The sequence below is a fragment of the Emys orbicularis genome, chromosome 9 (genome assembly GCF_028017835.1).
Source record: "Emys orbicularis isolate rEmyOrb1 chromosome 9, rEmyOrb1.hap1, whole genome shotgun sequence".
Taxonomy (NCBI): Eukaryota; Metazoa; Chordata; order Testudines; family Emydidae; genus Emys; species Emys orbicularis.
This window is the reverse complement of record NC_088691.1, coordinates 105,713,957-105,735,217: the sequence shown is the minus strand read 5'-3', so window position 1 is coordinate 105,735,217 and position 21,261 is coordinate 105,713,957. Positions and strand designations below refer to the sequence as shown.

The 21,261-nt window shown below is 45.9% G+C and overlaps 1 protein-coding gene across 1 annotated transcript in view; it reads left to right on the top strand.

Annotated features, from left to right (window-relative positions):
- The window catches only part of ATP13A5 (ATPase 13A5), a 61,625-nt gene that overhangs the window by 17,106 nt on the left and 23,258 nt on the right, over positions 1-21,261 (top strand). Inside the window, exons 8-16 of the mRNA XM_065410589.1 lie at positions 3,309-3,381; positions 4,290-4,421; positions 5,040-5,210; positions 6,740-6,897; positions 7,094-7,282; positions 8,701-8,762; positions 13,286-13,436; positions 16,522-16,608; positions 18,719-18,875. Coding sequence (XP_065266661.1) covers positions 3,309-3,381; positions 4,290-4,421; positions 5,040-5,210; positions 6,740-6,897; positions 7,094-7,282; positions 8,701-8,762; positions 13,286-13,436; positions 16,522-16,608; positions 18,719-18,875 — 1,180 coding nt within the window. The remainder of the gene's footprint in view (positions 1-3,308; positions 3,382-4,289; positions 4,422-5,039; positions 5,211-6,739; positions 6,898-7,093; positions 7,283-8,700; positions 8,763-13,285; positions 13,437-16,521; positions 16,609-18,718; positions 18,876-21,261) is intronic.

Below are 21,261 nucleotides of genomic sequence, written 5' to 3'. Positions count from 1 at the left end.
TGGAATTTCCCCAAAGTGCCAGGGGGTTCAGAGCCAGCAAATAACAGGCCTAACATAAAAAAGAAATGTGGTATTTGTGATGGCTTGGGTCACAGAAACCCCCTTGGGACTGCCACCTGATGTGCTGAGACTACTTCTGAGCTTGGGACTTCAGTACCCTGTCTTGTTGAGCCAGACACGCTAGCCTGCTGCAAACACAGACCCAGGTCTGAACCACGTCCCCCACAAGCTGCAGACTTAACTGAAAACAGCTTAAGAAGTGCTCCTGTCTCTAGCACCCAGATACCCAGTTCCGAATGGGCTCCAAACCCCAAATAAATCAGTTTTACTCTGTATAAAGCTTATACAGGGTAAACTTATAAATTGTCTGCCCTCTATAACACTGATAGAGAGATATGCACAGCTGTTTGCTCCCCCGGGAATTAATTACTTGCTCTGGGTTAATTAATAAGTAAAAAGTGATTTTATTAAGTATAAAAAGTAGGATTTAAGTGGTTCCAAGCAATAAAAGACAGAACAAAGTAAATTACCAAGCAAAATAAAACAAAAACACACAAGTCTAAGCCTAACACAGTAAGAAACTGATTACGGATGAAACCTCCCCCTCAGAGATGTTCCAATAAGCTTCTTTCACAGACTAGACTCCTTCCTAGTCTGGGCCCAATCCTTTCCCCGGAACAGTCCTTGTTCCAGCTCAGGTGGTAGCTAAGGGATTTCTCATGACTGCCACCCCCTTTGTTCTGTTCCACCCACTTATATATCTTTGGCACAAGGCGGGAATCCTTTGTCCCTGTCTGGGTTCCCACCCCTCCTTCTAAATGGAAAAGCAAGAGGTTAAAGATGGATTCCAGTTCAGGTGACATGATCATATGTCACTGTAAGACTTCATTGCTCACTTGCCAGCACACACATATACAGGAAGACTTACAAGTAAACAGAGCCATTTACAACCAATTGTCCTGGTTAATGGGAGCCATCAAGATTCCAAGCGACCATAAATGGCCCACACTTTGCATAACTACAGTAGGACCTCAGAGTTATATTTTATATTCCTAGTTTCAGATACAAGAATGATCATCCTATTTGTATGACTGTAACACACTCAGTAGATTATAAGCTTTGTAATGATACCTTACAAGAGACCTTTTGCATGATGCATATTCCAGTTACATTATATTCACACTCATTAGCATATTTTCATAACATCATATGGAGTACAACCTCACAGTATTAGTCTTAAATTCTCAGACGAGTTAATACATCTCTGCCTTTTAGACACATCTTCCAGTAACTTCACTTTACCTCAGTCATTCTCTGAGGAAAAGGATATTGTGTTTTTCAGATGAAGCCACAAAAATGTTCAGAGTTGGCCTATACACCCAAAGCTAACATGCTTATCCAAGATGTACCTGAATTGCTTCATTCAGTCTGCATACCTGGCTTAGAATTTATTAATTCAATCCTATGAGGCACTTGCACACCGTTGTGGGACCTCAGCACTTCGCATGACCCGGCTGTTTGTGAGGACAAATACTCCTAACATTTCTGGCATTTCCTGCCTTCAAATCAGGCTAAAAGTACAGAGAATAGCCTCTCTCCTGTTATGTCAGAGCTGCCAGCCATCTTGGCCAGGCAGAGAACTCCGACTGCGAAAAACTACAAAAAGAAAAATAACCCTATTTTCAAAGGTCTAGGAACATGCAATTCAGGCATTCGGGACAAGGTTTGGCTGGGGGGGGGCAGGGGGATAATTGTTTCAGGGGAAACGTTTTGCTGATCCTCAGGTGAAGTTGTTAACTGCATGGGAGTGAAGCCTTTAAGTCTAAACAACATGAGCCAAATCATCCCTGGTATAAGCAAACTGACATTCTCATGGCAGTCCATGAGAAAAATAGCTGGTGATGTAAGTGGTGGCAGAAGTTACAGGTGGGATGTATATGGGTTGGGAAAAGGGCATAAGTGGTAAAGTAGTTTAATTTGCACCAATTTGGCATTCCATGGTTTGTAAACTGAGTGACATAAATGCATTGCTGAGGTGGCAGTGGAAGGGAGAGGCAGCAAGAAAGTCAGCTTTAAGGAAAATAAAGTACGACTTCCTGCTGACTGTCATCTTGATGCAAGGGACACTGCTTTATCACTTAAACACGCTTTGTAAACCATGTGTAACTTAAACTACAGTGTGAGTCACCAATGAAAAAGGGCCCTACATCTTTTACATATGACCTCCTCTGAATTACTAATTCATGTACTTACAAGAATTGAATCCTAGAGCAGGTGATAGTGGGCTCTGCCCTGTTCACACCCCCCCCCCCCCCCCGGAGACCGATGATATATTGTCCTTGCTGGAGAAGATTATGGCACTGAGCTACTTCTATTTTGTTACTGTCCTAGCTCAAATGCACAGCACAAACCTCACGCAGGTCTAAGCAAGCATACGGTTGAAGCAGCACCAGCATTACTTTGAGGGACCTGCCATTTCAGTTGGTGTGCGCATCCCGCATTCCAGTGCACCCAGAACACAAACAATGAGCTAGCCAGTGTTCTTGGGCAAGGTCAAAGTCTAAGCTTTTAGCATGAAGAGTGACCATTGTCTGAGCCACAGGGTCCTCTTCCAACTGGTCTGAAGTTTTTATAAGAAGAACACTGATTAAGAAGCCCACACCTATGACTAGATTTTATAATTAACTTTTAAATTAAGGTGACATATCCCCATTACAATACTGTACAGAGCCCAAACCTGTGATACTTCACCTCATCAGTTTATAACTCCAGATATGCAAATTGCTAAATTGGATTACAACCAGCCACCTGCCATTTAGAGATACCGAGCTAAAATGACCAAAAGTAGAGATTCTGTTTCTGTTTTTTTGCAGTAGTAACCTCTGTAATAACTGGATATTTACACTTGGTTGTTCTATTGAGCCCCTTCCAAGCAGGGGAAAAAATGGACCAACATGTGGAAATTCACTACTTAGGGATTGGAAATGTCATGGAAAACAGAGCCTGATTCCAAACAAACGTTGCAAAGCAGGAGTAACTTTACTAATGTGAAATTGGCATCGTGAGTGGAAAAATCAGGCCCCATTACACTGTACAGCTTGTTCTGCTGTCTAACCGGGGGCCAACCCTTTGAACACATTTCCTGATCGGTAAGGAAAGCATAGGGAGTATGAATCTTACCACTTATAATCCAATTAAGTTCAGTTTCAGTGATCAAGAGTAAGCTTCATAATAGTAAAGTATAGTGTTTTGCTTGGCACAAGTACTGTATTAGTATTTCAACACTTAATTTGCTACCCAATCGACAGCAATCTGTGAAGCTGCATGACCTTGTTGAGGAACACAACAAAGTCCAGGTTACAGCCTGCACAAAGGACGAAGGTGAGTGATGTCGTTGGCCTTCTTCCCCCTACCCCTTCTAATTCAATAGGGGGTCAAACTCTGCATTTGGAAGTACACAGACATACTTAGGCTTATCTGCTTGCAGATGTATTTCAGTATCAAGAACAAATTGGGTAAAGTAACTCCATAGTGCAGTGACTAGGATGTTAGCCATGGACACGTGAGACCAGAGCTCAATTCCCTGCTCTACTACAGGCTTCCTCACCTCAGTTTGTCTCTCTGCACCTTGGTTCTCTATCTGTGCGATGGGGATTACACCCTGCCTCCCAGCGATGTTGTGAGGCTGAGTCCATTAGGGATTATGAGGTGCTCAGATACCATGGTAATGGGGGTCATAGGTACCTTAGGCAGGTTCTCTTATCCAAAGCAATTTATAGACATTAACTAATTAAGCCTCAGAACATCACTTCAAGGTAGGCAGGCAGACAAGTGTTTTCACTTGTACCACTGTAGATCCATAAGTGTGGTTCCTCCGAAACCAAACAATGGAGTAAAGCAGTTTGGTTGTGTAGTGCACAGGGGCGGCTCCAGGCACCAGCACAGCAAGCGCGTGCCTGGGGCGGCAAGCCGCGGGGGGCGGCCTGCCGGTTGCTGTGAGGGCGGCAGGCAGGCGGCTTTCGGCGGCGTGTCTGCGGGAGGTCCGCCGGTCGCACGGCTTCAGCGGCGGGGACGCCAATGGTGCAGCACCGGTGGACCTCCTGCAGGCATGCCGCCGAATCCGTGTGACCAGCGGATCGCCCGCAGGCGTGCCGCCGAAAGCCACCTGACTGCCGTGCTTGGGGCGGCAAAAAACAGAGCCGCCCCTGGTAGTGCAGGCCTTAAAATGTTCCTGTGGATCATAACCTGTGTCTAAGTGAACACTCACTTCATTTTATATTTTACTATAGGTTGCAAAAAGCTGGAGTCTCGTTATTTGGTCCCAGGAGACATCCTTGTTTTAGAAGGAAAGAAGCATTCTTTGCCATGTGATGCTATCCTGATCGATGGAGGCTGTATTGTAGATGAAGGCATGCTTACAGGTATAAACTTGGATTTTGATTCGTCTTTTGTCTCCATGCAGTTCTTTGCTCTCTCTCTGGAGATATGTTTTTATCAGTTCTGATTACAAATTGTTTATCCTATATCAGAATGAGTTGTTGCAAAATAAGGAAAGATTGTGTTTTGAATAATTTGCAGTCTCCTTGGGAAGGGCTTCTGATTAGTTCTAAACTGCTCAGCATAACTCAATTTCTTACTAAAGATGAAACCAGATCTATGTAATGTATTGTCAGGAACAGGAAATACAACAAACATAAAAACACAAAAAATTGTTTTTAAATGCTCGGATGTTGTAATGTGCTCTGTGTGGGCAGACAATGATACATACACTTTAGCAGCAGAATGCAGTGTCACCCATATACACTTAGCCACTATAAAACTGTGTCTATCTGAGGGCAAAGTTTGACCCAAGTCTTTAGATTGAAAACCAGGGAGGTGTCTGAAGTGCTCAGATGTTAAAAATCATAGCCACCATCCAGTCCATTTATTTATTTATTTATTAAAAATTCTTGCTGATTGGATATATATTAATTGCACATTTCCTGAGTCTGATGGAATTTAAATACACCCTAACTGGAATTGTACAACATGATCTTTAGGTGAAAGTATTCCGGTAACTAAAACCCCTTTGCCCCATACGGAGAACACCAAATTCTGGAAAACACACAGTGCAGAGGATTACCGAAGACACGTCCTCTTCTGTGGAACAGAGGTCATACAGACCAAGCCCACAGGCAAAGGACCAGTGAGAGCTGTTGTGCTGCAAACTGGTATTTATTTTTTATTTTACTGGTCGGGTGGTGGGGACCAGATGGCCCAGGGGACACATAGTAAAGCTGTTCTCTCTACATCCCTGGTTCAAATCCAGCCCATGTCAGAGACTGAAAGTTATTTATTCCCATCTGATGGTTGTGTTTTGGTGGGTCTCAGTCTAGTTCCTAGTGGACAGGGGCCCACATTCCAAACGACCGGTGTTACTGGGCTCCCTTGACGGCAGTCTCAGTAGATAGGCCTGGGTTTGTCTACCTCACAAAACCCTCCAGGGGCTTGTCTACACACAAAGCTTTAACCAGGCCAGTATAAAGTGGTACAACCCACAGTTATATCAGTACAAAGGTGCTTTATAGCAACTTAGCTATTCCCATATGGGAAGGGAAATAAGATGCAATACCTTTATACCGGTGTTACTGCATTCGCACTAGGGTTTGTATGGGTATAACTATTGCAGTAATCCAAAACAGTTACGGCAGCACAATAACTGTGTGCAGACCAGACCCAGGTACCCTGCCAGGACAGCACAGGAAGCGTGAACTGCCACTGTTTGGTGCTGTACCTCTTCCTTTCTCACTGACTAGAGGACCTCGGTCTGCATGGCTGACAACTCAGCACCTTTCACCACTACTAACAGCTTTTTAGAAAGAAATCTCACTGTTCCCGTTTAATGTGCGCGAGCTGATCTATTTTGGTAGATAAAGAATGTTCAGTCCAACTGCAGTCTGAGTTTTATTTAATCACAGATGACATTCACCCCCTCCCTCCATCACACTCGCAAAGGCTGAGTAAGCTATCTTACTGCACGGCACTCGGGGTGTGTCTCCGCTGCGTCTGGGAGAGAGCTTCCCATCCCAGGCCCACAGACTTGTGCGAGCAGGGTTCACACTAGTACACTAAAAACAACTGGTTAGACGGTGATTTACATTGCAGCTCAGGCTGGAGCTTGCACTCTCAAGCCCGCCCCCGCCCCAGCCCTCTAGACCTCGGAGCCTGAGCTCCAGCCCGAGCCACAATGTGAAAGCAACATTTACACAGCTGTTTTTAGCACGCGCTCTGCTAGCACAAGTCTGTGGGCCCAGGCTGGGAGCTTGCTCCCATAAGCAGTATAGACAGAGCCTACAGACTTCAGCCCAAACGCACAGGCAAGGTCCTGTGTGGCTGCTATTCCAGCCCTGCTACAGAACAGTGTCTCCTGCTTCCCCCCTGTGCTCCCAGGATAGGGGTTCCTATAAGTATAGATACAACGATCCTTCCCCAAATCTCTCCCATCCATGCCTGTGCATTCAGAGCAGGGGTGAAATCCGCCTCCCAGGGGCTACCACCACCCAAGTGAAGGTGTGAAATGAGGGGTTGTGTCATGGAGAGTCTTTGCCTGTTGGTGAATTTCACCCTACATGAGCTGGCCAGATATTTTGTAGTGCCTTCAGAAAGTCTTTACAATACCATCCATCTCCTAATTCAATTGTGTTCAACCTATCGTGTCATTAGATAACATATACAATTTGTGGTGATTGTCTTAATATAGGGTTCAACACAGCCAAAGGCGATCTGGTGAGGTCCATCCTCTACCCCAAGCCCATGAATTTCAAACTCTACAGAGATGCCTTCAAATTCATCATAATCCTTACATCAATTGGCGTGCTTGGACTGATCTATACAGTGTGTGTGTATGTACAGCACAAGGTAAGTATTAGTAATGTGATAATGGAATTCCTTCCCCACTGAAATTCCTTCCTTCCGAACCCTGAGTAAGGCAGCTGTTTGGAACATCACGCTGCACATACAGTTTCTGCTCAGATAGTCCAAGCTTTCGAACCTTCAAAGAGTAAAAACAGGTTGAATATCATCAACAAGTTTGTTGTGTTTGTTTCTTTTCCAGAAACCAGTAGCTGAAACAGTGGCAATGGCGCTCCTCCTCTTCACTGTTTCTGTCCCTCCTGCAATACCAGCTGCTTTGACAACAGGGATTGTTTATGCCCAAAAGAGGCTGAAGAATAAGAAAATTTTCTGCATCAGCCCCCAAAGGATCAATATATGCGGGCAAATAAACCTGGTTTGCTTTGACAAAGTAAGAAACGTATTACAGCTATTAAAGCAAGATTGCTGCAATAGATTTTAATGCTTTTTGCGGGTTTGGGATTTTGTTCTATTAATGTCATAAACGTTCTTGGCACTTTTGTTCTTGCTCACTCACAGCCAAGTCAAATTCAGGCTGCCTCCTCTGGGTATGTTGGACCCAGGACCTGCACAAAGCCTTCCAGGCAGAACTCTCTTCAGGGAGCTGAAGGGGGGGAGTAGGAACCACACAGGCATGAGTGCCACCACATAGCCTGCTTGCCAGCGAGGCATGCTCTGTGCCAGCTCTGGGGCGTGGTTTAGAGGTTACTCTGGAATCTGTGCTTGCCTAGGAACCACCACATACAACAAAGGTCACGGAGTGGCTGCTATGCCACACCTGTCCCCAGCCCCAATACAGATTAGCTCCCAAAAGCCCAGTTTCTCAAGTGTACCTATGATCTCTGAGAATCTCTTCCTGTGCATGTTCGCAGGAAGAGGCTGGGTTCAACTGCTGTGACCTGTTTGGAGTCCCCCAACCTCACGGAGTTCGCACACATCACTCCACCTCAGGCAGGAACAACCAATGCTGGGGCGCTGTGTAGGGCTGTAATTGGATCAAAACGTGGTCCCCACCCCCAGGCGGACACTGCCTCCAGACTGAGACCAGACCATGGTTCCCCCCGGACACTGCCTCCAGACTGAGACCAGACCATGGTTCCCCCCGGACACTGCCTCCAGACTGAGACCAGACCATGGTTCCCCCCGGACACTGCCTCCAGACTGAGACCAGACCATGGTTCCCCCCGGACACTGCCTCCAGACTGAGACCAGACCATGGTTCCCCCCGGACACTGCCTCCAGACTCATCTCTGGATCTTTCCGTGGTTTTTACATTCATTCTGTTGTCTTTTAACGCATGGTGAATAATATACCTCCAGACACTGAAACTCTCCTGAAAACAATAGGCCAGATTTACAGCAAGTACGAACCAGCGCAGTCCCACTGCACTGTGTGTAATTGTGCTAGCTTAGGCAAGCTGGGAATTTGGTCCATAATTTCCTTTTATCCCCAACGTTCACGCTTCTGATCTAATACCCCTTTCTAGATTTCTGAGATGCCTCGACTCTCTCTGCCCAGAACATAGAGTTTAATTTTCATGTTTTCAACTATACAGGGCCAGCTCCTGGGCTGGGGTGAACCAGTTCAGCTTCATTCATTTCAGTAGAGCTAGGATGATCTTCACAACTGAGTATCCGGCCCGCTGTAGTTTGTTGTAAATGTATTGTCTGTATTCCTGGTTCTCCTCTCAGCTACACCAGTTTTACACTGGCATGACTGACTTCAGTGCAGTTTGATTGACACTAGCGTTAGTCAGAAAATCAGGGCCTGAACCTCTAATAAAATAATCAGATGTTTGTTTGACCCTAGACTGGCACCCTAACAGAAGATGGACTGGACCTCTGGGGGCTGATCCCTTCAGAAGGAAGCCGGTAAGGAGCTTTGTCCACAAACGGATTTTGTAGTTTGGGATTGTGTTTAGTGATGGGCAGATCTCAGATATATTGTCTAAACAGCCAAGAGTTCATCCGAACCTTACCCATGAGGGAGCTTCCTCATATGCCCTGCTATAGTAAAGAGAGGGCCAATGTGGTCTAGTCACTAGGACACTGGCATGGGAGTCAAGAGAACTGGGGTCTCCTCACAGCTCATTCTCTGACCTGATGGGCAAGTTGCTTTGCCTCTTTCACTTCCCTCGTTGTCCTGTCGTGTCTAGCCAACCATCTGTCACCCAAACAACTTTGAAAATAAATGAAATCACTACTTTGGCCACTGTTAACATCCAGACCACCCTCAGTGGGCATACCTTACCAGCCAAACTCATCAGACTGAAACGTTCAGACTCCGCTCCTCTGCAACAAACTGCATTTCAATTCCCGTTCCAAAATTCTTTGAGGTGACAAGTGGGGTGTAATTGCAAAAGGTGTTGATTATAGCCAAAAATCAGCTGTTTATTGTTCATGCCATGGCTATAGAGATTAATTTTAAACCCACATTGCACCGCGCATATTCCATTTGGCTCAAATACATTTGAGGAGAGATTAGCTGCCCATCATCTTTCGCAGGGGCTCAGCATATGCATTATATCAACATCCCAGACTTTAGCAGTGGTTTCCAACATATCGGGTACTTCAGCACAGAGGAGAGAATTGTATCATGATGAGTGATAGAGTGAGCCAGAAAGTTGCAGCGCTGTAAAGTGCCAGTGTAGACAAGCCCTAAGAGTTTCCCACAGGACAGAGAGACAATTACTATCTGATGCACATTAGATAAGATTACTTAACAAGTGCCGCCCAATAAACGATTGTTTGGTAAGACTTTCCTGTATTTAGCAATACAATCTCTACCTGGCTCCTGGCCATTAACCAATAGAGGTTGCATGTACAATTCTCACCAGACAGAACATTTTGTTTGGCAGAAAGCTCAAAAACCACAAAAAGGAAAATAGCCCTGAATAATGTCATGATTATGTCACTTGAGTTAACTGTGCAGTTCAGTGTCTGTTTGTGTGACATGGGGAACAAAATGAGCTACACATGCAAATAAATTTGTATTCAGTGTTGCTGTAGCTGTGCTGGTCCCAGGATATGAAAAAGACAAGGTGGGGGAGGGGATATCTTTTATTGGAGCAACTTTTGTTAGTGAGAGAGACAAGCTTTTGAGCTTACACAGAGCTCTTCTTCAGGTTCTGGCCACTGGGTGTCTCTTTCACCCACAATAAAAGATATTACCTGCAAATAAAATCGACATTTATGTACTAGGAAATTCTATAAGGTGCCAACAGGGGCATCATTTCAGATTTCCATGGGTGGGGACTGGGCAAATTTCAGTGGAGGCCCAGGGGCAGAGCCCCTATATTTAGTGGTCTGGGAGGTGTAGACCCCAGATAGGTCTGGCATGACTGAGGAGTGGCCGAGCCAAATTTGAGTGGCTTTGCAACCCTATGCTCTAGGTCGCAATAGCAAACATTTTGGGGCAGCTGGGCGGTTAACCTGGGCCCTACCTCAGCAAAATTGTAGTTTCACCTTGACTCAAACATTGGTGGGGCTGGGCCTATGAGCACAGGGAATGGTGCAATGCCACCTTCCTGCCCTACCTAAATGGCATGTTCAGACTTTGCTCAGCAAGAAGCCATGCTGATGACTTGCCAACATACCAGTATGGGCTAATTCTGTCTGCACTGATCTAATTAGTAAATCTGCATCATTACTGCACTCCTCCTTAAACAACATCCTACAAAGAGACTTGCTGAGGGCTAGGCTGGGTGTTACTATGCAGTTTCAGCAAAAACAATGAGGAGTCCTTGTGGCACCTTAGAGACTAACACATTTATTTGGGCATAAGCTTTTGTGGGCTAAAACCCACTTCATCAGATGCACGGAGTGAAAAATACAGTAAGCAGTATAAATATTACAGCACATGAAAAGATGGGAGTGGCCTTACCAAGTAGGGGGTCAGTGCTAACGAGGCCAATGCAATCAAGGTGGAAGTGGCCTATTCATTCTCAACAGTTGATAAGAAGAGGTGAATTTAAGAGAGGGGAAATTACATTTTATAGTGACCCATCCACTCCCAGTCTTTATTCAGGCTTAATTTGATAGTGTCCAGTTTGCAAATTAATTCCAGTTCTGCAGTTTCTCATTGAAGTCTGTTTTTGAAGTTTTTTTGTCGAAGAATTGCCACTTTAAAGTCTGTTATTGAGTGTCCAGGGAGATTGAAATGTTCTCCTACTGGTTTTTGAATGTTACAATTCTTGATGTCTGATTTGTGTCCATTTATTCTTTTGTGTAGAGATTGTCCGGTTTGGCCAATGTACATGGCAGAGGGGCATTGCTGGCACATGATGACATATATCACATTGGTAAATGTGCAGGTGAACGAGCCCCTGATGCTGTGGCTGATGTGGTTAGGTCCTATGATGGTTAAGTCTTTATTCAGGCCTAATTTGATGGTGTCCAGTTTGTGGTTAGATCCTATGATGGTGTCCCTTGAATAGCTCTGTGGACAGAGTTGGCACCGGGGTTTGTAGCAGGGTTTGGTTCCTGGGTTAGTGTTTTTGTTGTGTGGTGTGTAGCTGGTGGTGAGTATTTGCTTCAGGGTGGGGGTTGTCTGTAAGCGAGGACTGGCCTGTCTCCCAAGGTCTGTGAGAGTGAGAGATCGTCCTTCAGGATAGGTTGTAGATCCTTGATGATGCCTGGAGAGGTTTTAGTTGGGGGCTGTAGGTGAAGGCTAGTGGTGTTCTGTTACTTTCTTTGTTGGGCCTGTCTTGTAGTAAGTGACTTCTGGGTCAGCTGATACTCACACCTTCTTGTCAATTGTTGGAAATGTGCAACGTCCACCTTGATTTCATTGGCCTCGTTAGCACTATAAAAGAGTGCCACAAGGACTCCTTGTTGTTTTTGCTGATACAGACTGACAGTGGTAACACTGTTACCACTCTGAAACCTATGCAGTTTCAGTAAAGGAATGTCACTCCGCATGTGAAACGTCCTTTTGTACTTTTAAACAAGATAAAAGAACAGCAAGAATGCTTATACAGCATTTAACTACTTTAAAATGCTTTATAAGCATTAGTTAATTAATTTGCCAAATTACAATAAGAGCCCAAGGGCTAGATCTAAGTTGCCTGAAATGGAACAGATTTTGGTGGTTCACAGAGACTACAGGATCCACAATGCAATGCTGCTTCTTGATCTCATATTCCCATATTCAACATTGTTGAACTCCACAGGGGTTGCCTTTTGCCACTTCTGATTTAGTAGTAAAGGAGGATAAATAAATTATAGCTTCTCTTTACCATGCTCACCTAAAACTTAATGGGCCTCCTGTTAGTTCAACATGCCATGTAGCAGATACATTCTAAGAAAACGACAGTGCTAGGCTGGGTAATAGTTGCGTGTCCTAGAGCCATAGGAAAGAGAGAAGAATCAAGATTATAGTGGGGGAGAAATAATCCAGGATGAAATTGCAAAGACTTCACTCAGCCCAAACTGGTTTATGCTCCGTTTCTGCCTCAGGCAGAGGAGAGAGCATATTCCGGGAATGCTGCATTACACTGCATTGTTCAGGGCCTGAGTCTCTTCTGACTTACCCCAGTGGAGTAATACAGGTTTTAAAACAGGTGCAAGTGAGAGGTGTCTCGGGTCCTCAGATGTTAAGGCCACTAGTATAAATGAAGGGGTTGGACGTAATTCTCTGCATTGCACCTTGTGTCATCACTTACACTTGTGCTAGGTGGATGTAAAATGTTAACAAGTCAGAATTCTCCCCTGACACCTGCAGGGGCCTTTCACGGCTGTTGGCACAGAGGTAAATAATAACTCGTAGTGCAGGGCAGTGGAGAATCAGGCCCAGCGAAGTCAAGCGTCTCACTTTGACACTTCACCAACACTCTGTTGGGCTCCCAACAGGAAACTGTTCAGTGGGATGTTTGCAGTGTTGTTCCCAGGATATGAGCGAGACAAGGTAGGGGAGGTAATATCTATCTTTCATTGGTCCAGTAAAAGATAGAACCTCACCTACCTTGTCTCGCTCAGTGAGATGTAGGGGACTACAGGAAGTGTCATCACTCTTTTCTGCTTGTGTCTTAAGTTTCCAAGATCTTTCTTTTAATAAACAATTACAGGAGCTGTCAAGCAGGGCTCTAACGCTCCTGTGTTAACTGTAGTATTCATAGCTGATTCCCTCAGAGATTATCTTTCCAGTAATAACACAGTATGAAGCTGAAATGTAAAGTTCCATACTAATTATGTTTAAGATACGTTTGGCTCATTGAGCAGATTAGGTCTGTATATGAAATGGACTGGGGCCTGAATCCTCAGCTGCTTCTAATAGGCATAGCTCCACTGAAGTCAGCCGAGAGGAACCTGTTTACACCAGTTGGGGATCTGTCCCAGTGAATCTAAACATTTCTATTTGTAAAGAAATTGGACACTAACCCTCTGTTTTAAATCAGTTTCCAGAACGTCCACAGCTTTGCCTCTGGTACTCCTTTGCCTTGGGGACTGCTGTGTGGAGCCATGGCGAGCTGTCATTCACTCATAGTTCTGGATGAGAAGATACAGGGAGACCCACTGGACAGGAAAATGTTTGAGGGCACTTGCTGGGTAATGTGACTATTATTCTAACTGCATGTACACAGTATGCAAATCCTTGAAGGCATTCCCCTAATCATCAGGCAAGCAACTGCATAGCCCAGTGGCAGCAATATGTAATAGCTAGTGAAATTCCAGTGCCTGGAGCACTAAACGAGTCCCTGGTCCTGGCCATAATAATTTCATAGCATTCTGCCTGCAGTTCTGCCAAAGACTAGTGAACTCTGGCTATTTTTACTAAATTCTGAGGCATTGCAACAGCACTGCATCTGCCTCTGGAGTTCTAGCAATTACCTTCCCTAAGGGTACCTGACACACTCCTGATCAGTCAGTGGGTTTGAAAGAAAGACTTCTTTCATCTCCCTCTATGTGAGTTGAAACCAGATTCCAGGGAGGTAGTGAACTGCCAGCCCCCTCCTCACTAGTAGTGAGGCCACGGCTCCTACAAGTGGCTTCACTTCCTGCAGCGAGAGCCTGCTGTAGGACAAGAGGGGAAGCAACCAGCTGGTTCTGCCTGGATGCAGTCGGGGGGAGGGGGGGATTTTATCCCATCAGCAAAGAGATACGCTGCCCTGTCCTTCTGGAAGCCTGGCTAGAGACTCCAGCTAAGTAGACAGCCACTCTCCCCTGGGACTTAAAGAGGAGCTGCTTGGGAGAGTGGCAGCTGTGGGAAAGGGCACCAGGCTGAGATTAAGGTTGGATTAAGGGCTAAGGCATGGACGGCCGGTGACCTGGCCATTGGGGGAGGCTAGCCCCTGGACCCTCCCCTTCTGCCCAAGGCCCATCCCTCCTCCCTCTCCCTTTTTGCTCCCGCTCAGAAGCCCAGAGCACCCCCACCATGGCTGGGTGGCGCGGCCACAGAGCCCCCAGCACCTGAAGCCCTGGAGCACCAGTTGGCCGGGCAGCACATCCCGAGTCCCTGTGGCAGGCTGGCCAGCCCCAGCCCCAGCCAGCATGGGCCAGGGCACACTGTTGGGAACTGCCGGGGTGGTCTGGGGGCAGAGTGTGGGTGGGACCACACCAGGCTGTTTGGGGAGGCACAGCCTCTCCCAGCCTATGATACCCCCCCCTTAGCCATGGGCGGCAGGTATGTGAGCGCTCTCCCACTGCATCTCCCTCCAGTAGGTACTAAGAAAAAAATATGGGATAGTTGTCAAACAGCTTATACTGTTTAATGAATAGAGTATGCCAGCTTGTTAGGAAAATGTTTGATATGAATAGAGGCCATTTGAAATAAGAGACAACTTGCAGATGTGTCATCCAGGTCACAAGCCTATGGCCTTCCCTAGGATACTGGTCTAGTATCCTTGCTGTGTCCACTTTTAAAATAAGGAGAGATGGAGACCTGGGAAACGTCTGATTTATTTTTATGAAAGACGGCGACTCAGTTTCCCATCTCATCTTGTTACCTGCCGGGTGTGAAAGTGTTAATTTCTTTTTTGGAACAGAACAAGTAATGCAATGTCTTTGGGGATGGTTAGTCTATTCATGCTTCAGGTATCAGGAACTAAAAATCACTAGAGGGTAATTAATGCAAATCCCTAGGCAAGTAAACAAGTCTATAGGAGTACCACCCCCTGGGGCAATTGCATACAGTGGTTTTGACCAGCAGACAAAGAACTGAGAATTGTATAAAGTGGGCAGCCTGCTATGGGAGAAGGGTCACTCTCACTCGCTCCAAGAACTGATAAGAGGCACAGACTCTACAGAAAGGGTTTGAGGGACGTTCAAACCTACCAGGGTCTCACTTGGAAGATGGGTGACTCTTGCTCAGACAGGCATTCACATCACCTGGGTATCGTTTTCAAGTTATGTTTTCTCTCTAATGCTTTGGTTCTAAATAGATACTCCGCTGTATGATGGCTGGCTGGTCATTGGTTAGCCCTGTCATAGTGGCCGAGAGAGAGAAAGTTGGCAGATGCTAAACAAAACTCAGACTTGTTCAGGTGACCAGTGAGTTGTAGGAGAAAATGGCAGCCTAAATCCCTGGTCTGGAGGGAGGGGGATGCAGGTTCCTGCCCAGAGAGAGATGGTGGGTACAGGCCTGAAACCCAATTAGGGTGCCCTCAGATAGGTCGTGAAAGGGTCAGAAGTACTTACCTCAGAACAGTAACAATCCTCAGTCTCACAGAGCCCCATCACTCTTGCTTCATGGTCCTTTCTGCCCCCTCCTCCCCCAAGCAATAGCAGCATGGCTGACGTGTGGCTGTGCAGTGCAGTATATGATGGAGATACTGTGCATAATGGAGAGGAGAATTTTGACCTAACATGGGTGAGGACACATTAAAGGCCCTTTTCTAAACACTGCCTTCCAGATGCACCTGTGCTTTTTATACAAGCGTGTTACATTGTTGTTTAGCGCTCAGGAGAAGTGGGCATTACACTTTGGGGACTTACCAACAGAGAGCAGGTGTTCACAGCATGAGCCGATGAAAAATATGATCTCATGTAATCATAGACGCCCCAGATTGTGGCTGGCAGGCGCCTCCCAGCATATCTAGGCAAATGCACTGACTGAAGCAGGAAGGCCCCAGTACTACTCTTTCCAGAGACTTACCTAACCTGTTTTAAACAAGGGATTCTGACATAACCAATCGGTTCATTGTCTAAATGAGTCTAGCTTCAACATCTTGTAAAACTCATGGATGTTAAATTTACCTGTATTCCATCACCCTTTGTATTTACACTGGTGACAGACATATGAAAGCATGGATGTCATGTATGAGCACCCCTGGGATCAGCCCAGGGGAGCTGAGATAACCAGCTTCTGCTGGAAGTTTTGTGAGCATGACATTTTGAGTGAAAGGTATGTTTTCTGGTTGGTTGGCTTTTGGTTTTTTGCATTCTCACAGCAACAAAACAAAAAACAAAACAAAAACAAAAAACCTCGCTTGTGAAATGTTGCAAAGTCAAATTTCAGAAGTGCAAAGAAACCAAAATGAAATGGTGAAAACTTGAGCACAAAGTTTAACCCCCCAAAGACGGGAACTTTTGCACATCCTTAAGTATACCTGTGGCCACAGGTGTAGGTTGAATATTTAAATGCTTTCTGGTTAATGTCCTAATTTTATTATTGGTGTAATTTCCCCCCCCAAAGGAAATGGAAGATTCCAGTACAGCTCATAATAAGGCTGGAGTACCAGATACAAGTGTAATCGTTAAACCAGGACCGAATGCTAGAAATGTGAGTTCTGCGTTTTTAACAGAAAGAATATGGTGTGTACGTAACTCCTAGTAGAAGTAACATTCATTAACCTCTCCAATGTTGAGAATTGGCTGGCGGCTGTAAATTGCCTCAACCGTTCTTTTATGCTATTTTTGCATCTTATGAAAGGCGTCCCCGTAACGGGGTCAGCACCTGCGTCTCACGAGTGCCCCCTTCTCTGACCGACAGTGCCTGCAATCTCTCAGTTCTTTTCAGCGGGGCAGCACCCACCTCTCGTGAGCGCCCCCCTCTGACTGATGGATCTCTCGGCGGGTCTTCAGTGACTCAGTCCTCTGACCGAGCCATCTACACTGTCCCACCTTCCAGGGTACACTGTCCAGCCGGGCCTATCTCAAAGTCCTCAGTAATGCCCTGTAGCCCTCCCTGGGCACCAACATCTCTGTAGCCCTCCCCAGGCGCCGGTCCTCAGTCTGACCAACAGGGCCTATCTCAATACCCTAGTTGGCCAGCTTACATGTGAAGTTCCTGCTCTGGAGTGGAGCAGCACGCCCAGGGCTTCCTCCCTGGGGACTCTTCGCCTGGCCTTTAGTCCTCTGACCCCAGCTCTCCAGCCCCCTTCTGGAGGGGTAACAGTTCCATACACAGTTCCTGCCCTGGGCCTTTCTTAAGTGAGTCCTGGCAGCCAGCCAGAAGCTATTCCCTCACTTCCCCCAGTCCCTACCAGCAACTACCTGCCTTAGCCCTTGCAACCAGCTAGGGGCACCGCCTGCTTACCCAGTCCCTGCAAGCAGAGTGCACTCACTCCCTGAAGCTCCTTTTATATGAGCCTGCTGGGCCCTCATTGGTTGCTCCCTGCAGTCTCTCTGATTGGCTGCTTCCGCTGTAGCCATTCTAGGCCACTTGGAGGACCTCTCCACTGCTCCTTTCCTGGGATGGGTATGGCAGGACTCTGAGGCCTCCAGCAAGGGTCCTTTGGGCCTAGTCCACCCCATCACTGTCCCTTTGAAAACTTGTCCCTGTGTTAAATTGGAGGAAGTCAGGCAGGCACACTAAACTGGCCGTTTGGGGATGTACAGGCAGGGGAGAATCGGTTTTAACCAGTTCCTGTGAATGCAGGAAAGCGGCATTTCCCTGAGAGAGAAATATACTGGGGCGAGGGGAGGGAAACAGATCTAAAGGAAGGGACAGAGGAAAAACAACGTTTGCAAAAACTAAAAATGTAAGAGGGAATAAAATAAACGATCAGAAGGAGAGAGAGAGAGCAGAAGATAGTTTTTCTCATCTCACACCACTGTTGTCTATTTGCTATACTGGTAGCAGCAAAGTTTTCCTGCATGTTTCTTTAACACACTTGGAAAGACTCTTAGAGATGAAAAATAGACATTCTAAGAAGTAAAGACAGATGCCTCCTAGAGGAGGACTCTAACATTACCGACAAAGCAAACATGCTTTTCTAGGCTATTCAAAGTGAAACCTGTGCAGGGAACAGTTGACAAAACTGGATCTTAACGAATCACCTGAACTGGATCAAATACCCTGGTTACCAGACTGAACTAATCTATAGGAAGAGACATGTGCATTGTAACATACTGAAAAAAATTTAAAAAAGAATACTACAAGTATTACTTCACTCCAAGCGTTTCTCCCTTAGCCCTCAAAGGATTTCACATAAATAAATGCAAAATGGCTAATGAAAGACAGATTAGAACAAAGCACAAAACAGGATGGAAAGCATAGGCTGAATATTGGGGGGGAAAACCCACTGAGGTCTGTAAGCTGTGGAATAGTTTGCCACAGGAAGCAGTGGTAGGAAGCCCCATCTTCAGAGACAATTTAAAAGCTAGTCAGGACTGAGCACTGAAGAATGTGCTATAGGGAACAGTCCTGAATTTTCTAGGGGAAGGTGTATGGAAATAGATGAGATGATCCAGTTGTGCAATTTGTGTCTGGTCCCTGTGATCCCATGTTCCCAAAAGGTAGAAAGTGAAATGCCCTCAGGCAAATTAACTCAACTCCAGAGAGAACTCACAATAGGAAACAAGGTCCAAGCTAGCCAAAGGATAGATTTTCTGTTTGCAAAATGAATTGAGTATCTAATTAATGTCCTACCTTCCTGACTTTTCCTCAGGCTCCAGTGGACGGGATAGCAATCCTACATCAGTTCCCATTTTCCTCCGGGCTGCAGAGGATGTCTGTCATTACCCAGCAGATTGGGAAGGACCAGTATGATCTGTATATGAAGGGAGCACCAGAAATGGTGACCAGCTTTTGCAGACCAGAAACTGGTATGGAAATGTATACATGTGTATAAATGTATATATCTTTAGTTTTGCTAGGTCCAAAAGGGAATTGCCCTTGAGAGTTACTGTGCTGATTGAACTAACCTCGTTATCTCCACACTGATTTATACCTGCCTCTGGAGATTTCCATTACTTGCATCTGAAGAAGTGAGGTTCTTACCCACGGAAGCTTATGCTCCCAATACTTCTGTTAGTCTTAAAGGTGCCACAGGACCCTCTGTTGCTTTTCACTGTGCACCTGTAAAATCTCATTGATACAGCTACCATGGTCCAATAGCTGATTTGATGTACAGTCAGATGCTACGATGATTTACACTAGCTGAGTTTCATTGACTTACAGAGTGGAGGATTGGGCCCATAACTGGATGTTAGCATGTCCAAATACCTGATTTAGATGAGCAGTCATGGTAATTGCATGGGCAGTGGCATGCATATCTTTGATTAACAAAAGAGGTAAGAGCACAAGTACAGTTTCCATATATGTGCATTCAGCGCTGTAAGGCTGACCTGTCTCACAGAAGCTTTCAATCTGAGTCGTGGGAGAGGAGCTACGTGAATGTAAATAATGGAAATAAATTAAATTATTCAAATAATAACTTGAAACTCAGATCAGAGTCACTGAAATGTTATCCAAGTTTTGTGAAGATTCTGAGCAAACCTGGGATCATAGAATATCAGGGTTGGTAGAGACCTCAAGAGGTCATCTAGTCCAACTCCCTGCTCAAAGCAGGACCAACACCAACTAAATCAATGGGACCAATGTATTGCTTTGTGCTTTTGAATGGTACTGGAGAGAAACCAGGTGAAAATGGCTTTGCTGAGCCACTCTGAGAGATTTTGGGGAATGATGGGAGGGTGCAGCTTAGCCATCACAAGCCTAATTACATAAATCTCTGAAACGAGTTTCACACAGTTCTATCAACCCAAACAAGAAAAGCATCTTAAACTGATTCCTGTTCTGGTTTCTCAAGTTTCTGAACTTCTCCTCTTATCCAGCCGTTTTAGTTTAGGTGTTGATTCACAGTATAATAAATAATTAGGCACTATACAATGCAGCTACAATATGAAACACTGCTTTTTTCCAGGTTAAATAGGTAGTCTATCCTAAAGTTACATTTGCCTTTAAAGTCTCTGTATGGAATTATCAGAGCCAATTGAAGATTGCAGCCTTGACCCTTAGCTACTTCCAACTCACACTCAGCACAACTGAGGGAGGGACAAGAGGCAAAAGTAGCTTTAATTCACCTTTGTGCCTCTCTTGGTCCTGGGCCTTCCCCAGTGTAAATTATAGCAGTAACAGAAGCCTCTCACATCTCAGTCATGCCCCGGGCCCAACCCAGCCCATTCACAAAGCCAGCTGCTTGCCATCAAAGAAAGCTCCCACTGAGGCATAGAAATATTAAGTGATTCACCCAAAAAGTTACACAGCATTTAAGTGGAAGAACTCAGACTTGAAAGGGTCAGAGCAGGGTCAAACCTGAGGTTGAGTAGTGGAGAAGTTCATAGACAAGTTCCAGGCTGGGGCCAATACCAAGGACCAGAGTCCAAGTCAGTGTCCAGGTCAGGAGGCGAGATCCACATCAAGGCAAGGTCAAAGTCAGGCATTCCAGGGCAGACGTGGTCATGGTGGCATAGAAGATCCACACTGTTGCCTGAACACTTCCCAGAATGCCCTGTGGGTTTATATAGGGTTGGGTGCCAATCAGGAGCCATGGGGCTGCTGCCTGTCTCTTTGAGGAGAGACTTCGTGTGGGCTTTGGCCAGAGCAGGTTGTGGGTGGTGGAGTGCAAGCTTATTACAGCGGCCACTGGAAGTGTTGCGTGCCTGGCAGCTCTGCATGCTCAGGTTCAAGACCTGCTAGGCCTTACATTACCCCCTTTCTAGGGGCACCCTCTTCTGGCCTGGGCTTGCAAGGATGGCCTATGTGATGTGGGGTCCTCCCCACACTGGCCCTGACAGGGTTGAATTAGGCCAGACAGGCCCAATTAAACAGGGGAGATATTTTATGAGGAGGCTGCTAATTGGAAGTAAGATCACAGGTGGGTTTTACTGCGGCATACCAGAATACAATCCAGGCCCTGGGGGGAGTGGGCGGGCTGTGTCACTCCTGCCCTGCAACCTTGGGTGCCTTACAATGCCTTGCTGAAGTAGGTCTCCCCCGGGCTGCTCATAAACTATATGCACGCTGCACCCTGAGTGTCTGTGTGCAACTGCAGCCTGCCAGCCACACTCTGGCTCTCAGCAGCCTGGGATGTACTGCAGAGTGATCCCAACAACCCCCAGTCCCAGATTTTCCCTAGAAATGTATGTTCTGTACTGCCCACTCCTCTCCTGGACAATACAAGTTATATTAAGTCCATTATTTCTTTAA